The 7,477-nt window shown below is 46.8% G+C and overlaps 1 protein-coding gene across 1 annotated transcript; it reads left to right on the forward strand.

Annotated features, from left to right (window-relative positions):
* Positions 1-2: 2 nt before the first annotated feature.
* RUNDC1 (RUN domain containing 1) lies at positions 3-7,254 on the forward strand (the record flags this gene model as incomplete). Its single annotated transcript, XM_019550507.1, has 5 exons — positions 3-143; positions 3,247-3,405; positions 4,547-4,745; positions 5,057-5,170; positions 6,040-7,254. Coding segments are annotated over 5 exons (1,479 nt in total), but the record flags the coding sequence as incomplete, so codon positions are not given.
* Positions 7,255-7,477: the final 223 nt, after the last annotated feature.

The following is a 7,477-nucleotide window of genomic DNA, read 5'->3' on the forward strand; positions in this document are numbered from 1 at the left end:
CGCACTTCGCGCAGGTGCAGTTCCGCCTGCGCCAGGTAGCGCGGGCGGGCCCCGCCGAGCAGCAGCGCCTCCTCCGCGAGCTCGAGGACTTCGCCTTCCGCGGCTGCCCCGCGCCGCCCGCGCACGGGCTCGGGGAGGCGCCGGTGAGTGCGGGGCAGGAGCGCAGGCCGGGCTCGACCGTGGCCGTGGTACCCCCGCCCCTGAGCGAGCTGAGCCGGGCCAGCGTCTCGCAGTGGGCCGGGTCTGCGTTCATCTCACACCCTCAGGGCCTGCCTGTGGCAGTGCTGCTCGCTGCCTTTGTCCCTGTCTAGTGCCAGCAGAGGTGCTGCTGTGGCCACCATGTCTTGTGGCATGGCACTCGCAGGCCTCTGCTTGTCCTGGCAGTGCCTTTCCCTGAGACACCTGGGTGGTATTTGCCTCTCACTGCTTCATTGCTCAGGGGGCCTGATGTATCCCCATCTTCTGTCACTTGCAGCCGATTAGCCCCACCGGTGATAGCAAGTGTTCTTGGCTGGGAGAAGCAGGACAGTGCTCCCTGTCTCTGTGTGACAGTCACAAACTCTGCTGTCTGCTTGGTTCAGCTACTTACGAAAAGCTGCGATTCTTGCAGATGTTGTGCTTCTGCCGAGAGCCCCTGCGGCTCTGCCAGGGCAGCCCCCAGACGTGTGTAGCCCTGCCCTGAGGGCTCCTGTCTATGACATCTTTGTAATAGAAATAGATCTTCCCGGTTTTCTGTTTACTGTTGATTTTATTGCCTGATTTGATTCCCCATGCCCGTCCTCCCTTTTAGCTATGCCTTTTTCGTTCTTTCCATTCTTCTTCCTGCTATGCGTCCTTGAATACTTGTCTGTTTTAGGCAGTCACTAACTGCTTGTCCCCAAATTTTAATTTTCTTCTCCAAATTGTGTCACTAAGGACTCTAATCACACCAGTCTTCTGAGGCTGTTATAACCAGGTTAAAGCCCACATGCTCTGGGCTACATTTGTGCTTGGGTGAAAGCGCTAGGTCACTCCTAATTGTGATGGTGCTTGGATTCACCTGCACAGGTTGTTGTTAAACCTCACTGTTTCATAGTGCAGATGATCTTAATGTAAGGAACTGATGGTTGAAGTTAGTAGGTACACTATGGCCAGCAGTAGAAAGTGAGATGACCACACACCACCCTTGTAAGTTGCATGGTTCTCTTGGACTGTGCACTTCTGTGTTTACTCGCTTATCCTTGTGAACGCATGGATGGGCTCATATTGTGAATGTGTAGATTTTAAATGAGTGCAAATAAAGGTTGAGCTACAGCTTGAACACTGAATTCTCTCCAGGCTTAGTGTCATATAAGTCTAGGCTCTTAGTGTGACTCCCCATGGTCCAGGTTCCATTATTCTCTATTTGAATCCCCTTCCTAGAGGAGTTAGAGTTCAGCCAAATTTTTCATATTTGTACTCTGAAGTAAATTCCTAATATTTCTTGTAACATTTAGCCTAGTAGTTAATAATGATAATGAGAGTCAGTGCATTGTTTCCTGGGTTATAGGTGGAACTTGGATATATTTCTTCACTGTTTTCTTCCTGATCTGGCTCTTTATGCTGGGGATTTGTCCACTGTATGTTGTTTGAGATGCCAGCATTTTCCTGGCGTAGTAGAGTAGATGGCCAATCTATAGCATCTGTCTGAATTGCCCTGACTTGATTAGTTCATTTATATGTTTGGTCTTTCCAGAGGACTGGTCTTTTACTGTAACGTGTATGCTAGCAATAAGCATTGTAGTTCTCTTCCACTTGGGGAAGGGAAACTTCTACTGTTTTGATCCATCTGATCTGAAATCTGTGCAGATAAATAGTATTTACAGTCCCACCCTTTTCTGCACCCTTTCCACAAGCACAATGAAGAGGGAGTGCCACAGCAGCACCTTGATCTGCCTCAGGCTCCTGGCCCTGTCCAGGTCCCATTCAGCTGAAACACTAGAGGCTTTCAACAGGTTCTGCTAGCTAATGGGGTAGTTTTGTAAAAGTGACACAATCACAGGGGAGAAAAGGACAACAGCTAGGAGGCCTGGTAGGAGTGCTGCTGCTTATGAACTTAGGAAATCCAGAGGAGGGTTTCTTTTTAACATTATTACAAAAACATGTTTAGGAGGTATTATACCTGCAGAAGCTGCAGGCAGGGCTTACAGCCCTCAACAGTGAAGTAGCTGCACATGTAACTTGTTTGTTCTGGCTCTGCCTGGCAGATTACAAAAAAAAAGAAAGAAAGGTGGTGTTACAAGGCTCTCATTCATGCTCCAGCTTTGCAGACTGAGCTGTTGGCCAGTGTCAGCTTCCTGTAGAATGGCAGTGCTGAGGATTGCACTTCAACTTAGAGCTTCACAAGCACTGGCTCTTGGCTCACTTCTCCCTTTTGCATCTCTGGCATTAGTGCAGCTTGCAAAGTCAAAGAAATAGAAGCATAGTTCAGAACTTTCTTGGGGACTTAATATCTTTGGTATTTATGTAGAAGCAGAGACGGGGCTTGCAGTCTGGATTCTAATCTGCTTTGCATATAGTCCTTAAGGGTCTTAAATATCTGCAGAGTAATGAGATTTAGGTGAATAAAGAACAATAAAATGTTTGCTAGTCTGTTTGGAAGAAAAGAATTTGGAATGTAATTGAGGGCTTATCCTCTTTATTTCTATGCTTTATGCATGCAGGGGCTGGTAAGTGACACTTAATTCAATCTTTGGGGTGATATTTTTTAAAGTATCATTTTAGCATATTAGTCGGCAAACATATTGCTGAAACCCTCCCCCCGTAGGTTATACCTGCATAAAATGCCATGGTTGTAATACATTGTAAGAAAAAATTAGTGTTGAAACCCGGAGTGGCCTGTGGCTGCAAGGCATGCACATATTAATGCAGTTGCATCCAAAAGTACTGCCCAGCTCTTGTTCTTCTGGCCTAGGCTCCAGGAGGACACAATTTGCATGAACCTCCATATAAATACAAGAAGAACGTACTCTTAAACTGTGATGCTAACTATTATGCAGCTGTTTACAAAATAGTTCCCTTTTCTGAGGATCCTGCTTGGTGAGATTGGGGCATAGGCCTGTGGAGGCACTTATGCCTATACTAATAAGATAAGGGTTGTATATTATTCTTACAGAGTACATGTACAGGTTTGTGTCAGGGATGGCACATGGTAGTTGCATGCCCATCTCCTGGATCCTGCAGTGCTGGGCATGTTGATCAATTTATTTTCCAATCAACTTGTTTCAGAGTGAGCGGGAGAAGCAGGAGAGAATTGAAGTTCAAAAGGAAAAGCAGCGAGAGCTGATCCTACAGCTCAAGACACAGTTGGATGACTTGGAGACCTTTGCTTACCAAGAGGGCAGTTATGATTCCCTGCCACAGTCTGTGGTCATGGAAAGACAGCGGGTAAGTCCTCTAACTCTTTCTGCTCATGCCACTCTTTTCTCCTTGGCATGCATGAGCCTCTGATGTGGCCAGCCCTTAACTTGCCAACTATAAAACAACCGTTGTGATGCATTAGTTTTTCTGTATGCTTGTATGTAATCTGTAGGGACTACTTGCATGTACAGTATACCCATTAATTTGCCACTCCAAAGGGAATGTAGATAATGGTGAATTGTCCAGTGATGGCAATTATTAGATGATAATGGCAACTGCAGGTTGGCGCTGGTGGAGAATCAGAACAACAGTTAATGAATCCATAGCAGGAAATAACTGTGTTTTCCACTGTATAAAACAGTTATTTCTGTAAAGAAGAGGTCTAAAGGTAAGATGCAACTTTATATATTGAAGTTGCAGAACAAAAATAATTGAAATTGGGTGCTAGTAGTTTGAAGATTACTTTAATCTTGTCTTGGTAGTCAGCCCCTGGGTGCAACAGAACCCCAAGATACTAGTGCGATATGGCAGGTTCAGCTAGGAAAAAGTAAGGGGAAGGGGGGGTGTAACGTTATCCGCCTCTACATGTCAAGTGCCTCCAGTGCATTAGAGGGGGTTGGCCCTATCATGCTGTTACAGTGTCTCAAGGAGAAGGGGTAGAAGGCCCACCTTCCCTTGTCCCTTCCAGACTGACCCCTGCAGATCACCATCAGTCTGTCCCTTTGGAAACGCTGTATTGTGGTCCCTTTTCTCTTTCTCGTGTGGTCTGGGGAAAGCTACATTTGTAGGATCAGGACCCTCAGGCCGTTCCCATTTTTGTGTTCTCTGACTCCCTGCTAGCCTCCCTACCTTGTGGAAGCAGCCTTTCTAGCAGGTGCTGTCAAGGCAGGACCTCCCTGGTGGCCTACTGCATTGTCACATTTGTTATAGAATTTTTCCATAACTTTATACTGGAGGAGGGGTGTTTGGCACACCCAGACAATACAGTATCCTGTGGGAAAATTAACCAGAGTTTATTGTATGGTTAGTCATTATAGCATAGGCTGGAATAATCTCTCCCTTGCCACTTCCCCTCCCCAAAGAAGTGAGTGAGTGTGTGAACATAGCATTCTGGTTCCCCAGGATACATGGTGAGAGTGTGCAGTTCACTGCCTGCTGTGTTTTGCAGGTGATTATAGATGAGTTGATAAAGAAATTGGATATGAACCTGAATGACGATATTGCATCGTTGTCCCCGGATGAGCTGCGTCACCGGGTGGATGCTGCTATTGCACAGATTGTCAATCCAGCGAGGGTGAAGGAGCAACTAGTGGAACAACTTAAGACGCAAATACGGGACCTTGAGATGTTCATCAACTTCATTCAGGGTCAGTGGCATGTTTTGCATGGGAAAGTGAATGGATTGCCCCATATCAGGGCACAGATTGGCTTGAGGAGGAGGAGGACAACAGATCTCATTGCAACAGAATCTGGACTTTTAGGTCACACAGAGCACCCCAGAACTGTGTGAGAGAGGAGACAGCGCAGGGAGAACCTAGAACACTGACAGGCAGGCCGGTCCCCTGTGCACAAAGTGGTGTATGGCAATCATAACGTCTGTAGCTTGGGATATGTAGCTTAAATCTTGCAGCAGATGTAAGAGGCAAAATAACCAGCTGTAGTGGATTCTTTGTTTTAGATGAAGTTGGAAGTCCTGGCAAGCCAGAAGATGGACACTGTGAATGCTCAGACAAGACAGCTGCAAATAGCTCCTATAAACCAAATAGCAGGCTGCCTCCTGGGAATAACAGAGGTAAGCATTTTGTAGACTTTAGACTCCTCTGGGCTTGTTTGTTTTGTTTTGGGGGTTTTGTTTTTTGATGACTATTCAGGTGATAGCTGGCTGCTTTCCCCTGTGGGTGATGTTTTCCCTTCCTTTTCAGTGACCCAGACAAAATGTTAAAATGATTTCTCAGTGGGGTACTCATGGAAATGAGGGTCTTTTGATAACAAGCCAGCAGCACACAATGCAAGCAAGTGCTGTGCAGTCTTCTCTCATGCTGCAGCCTTGGCCTGCACTACAGCTACTGTTCAGGTTCACAAGTCCTCATCAGGAGAGACCCACTGGCTGGGTGGAGTTAAGTCCTATGAGATTGGGATTTAGCCACTTATTGAAACTCATGTATTGAAATGCTTACTGAAACTTATGAACTTTATTGGATCTCAGCTGCTGGGGTGAGCAAGCCAGCTAACCCTGAGACCACTCAGTCCTTGAAAATAACTAGAAATCTCCCACAGAAAGCTCCTGTCACCTTGACATTGCTCACCTGATACTATAGAATCTGCAGTGCCCTTTTACCCTGACTAGATTCCTCTATCTTCAGGGGTCTTTGGCCACTGGTGCTTGTTTGGTGAGTAGTCATTGTAGGGATCCTTCTCTGCCTTGTAATTTAAGACAGACGTTGCAGTTTGAGAATGGGGCACAGTCTGCTGTGTTCTCTAGATTGCACAAGCACTGTAAAGTTCTAGCTTGCTTTATTTACCCAGCCAGAAACCCTGGAGTAGAAGGCCAGTAATAAAGTAGGTGTGGGTGGTTCAGCTCCCTGTATATATGCGAACAGAAAGAAATCAGATTCTCTAATGACAGCACTTTCTTTTTTTTTTTCCCCTCTAACTGACCAGTGCACCCCGAGGATGCCAGAAAGATGAGAGAAACAGGTCTGCATCTCATGCGGCGCATGCTTGCTGTGCTGCAGATATTTGCTGTCAGTCAGTTTGGTTGTGCTACAGGTCAGATATCCCGCACCCTCTGGCAGAAGGACCAAGCTAATAAAGACTATTCTCCTTTAATTAAGAGACTGGAGATGTCTGTAGACAAAGTGAAGCAGCTGATATTGAAGTACCAGCAGCAGGACCATGTTGTCAGCTATTCCAGCATGCAGGATGTTCCCTTAGGAGGGCGAGATGAGCTGACTTTGGCTGTGCGGAAGGAGCTGACCATTGCTTTACGAGACCTTATGGCTCATGGGCTCTATGCTTCTTCTCAAGGGATGAGCTTGGTGTTGGCACCCATTGCATGTTTGATTCCGGCCTTTACCTCATCACCACAGACCATGCACCCATGGGAGCTCTTTGTTAAATATTACAATACCAAGAACGGTCGCGCCTTTGTGGAGTCCCCAGCTCGCAAACTCTCCCAGTCCTTTGCCCTGCCTGTGACAGGAGGTGTTGCTGCGACCCCCAAGCAGAGCCTGCTGACGGCTATTCACACTGTCCTCACAGAACATGATCCCTTCAAACGCAGTGCAGACTCTGAACTGAAGGCCTTGGTTTGTATGGCTTTAAATGAGCAGCGCCTGGTGTCCTGGGTGAACCTCATCTGCAAATCTGGGGTTCTGATACAGGCTCACTACCAGCCCTGGAGCTACATGGCCAACACAGGCTTTGAGAGTGCACTCAATATTCTCAGTCGCCTGAGCAACTCCAAGTTCAACCTCCCTGTGGATTTGGCTGTCCGGCAGCTGAAAAACATCAAAGATGCTTTTTGACATGTCCTTTACAGATCAGTCCCCACCTCCTAGGCAGCTATTGATCTCAAGGACCCTTTTTCTTAAGACCAAGCTTGGTTCATTTGAGGATGATCTTAAATTTTACTTGAGTATCTCAAATACTTGAGTACTTGAATGTCTCAACACTGGAAACCTTCACTGTTCGACTGCCTGTGAGGAAATGCTGCTGATGTTTAGGTTGAGCATCCTACCCCTCAAACCTGTGCTCATTCAGCTCTTAAGTCAGTGAAGCTGCTACAGCCATTTGCAGAGGGTCTACCACTGTCATGTGCCAGAAATGAGGAGCTGCCTGAAATGTAATAAACAAGAGCCTGATTATACAGCCAGTGCATAGGAACAATTTTTTTTGTGTTTGTGTGGGTTTTTTTTTCCAGAAGCAGCACCTATGCAGCACTTGCACAGTGAGCCCTCACAATTTTTAGACTAAAGTGGGGATTTTCAACCTTTTTGGATCAGTGTATCCCCAGCGGCTGGATGTGGAGCAGTGTACCCCTGGCGGCAACACAGGGCGGGGGTGGAGAGCGTGGCATATGGCCAGATGCGGAGTAGTG

Source organism: Crocodylus porosus, unplaced genomic scaffold, assembly GCF_001723895.1.
Source record: "Crocodylus porosus isolate Cpor-Errol unplaced genomic scaffold, CroPor_comp1, whole genome shotgun sequence".
In the NCBI taxonomy this organism is placed as follows: Eukaryota; Metazoa; Chordata; order Crocodylia; family Crocodylidae; genus Crocodylus; species Crocodylus porosus.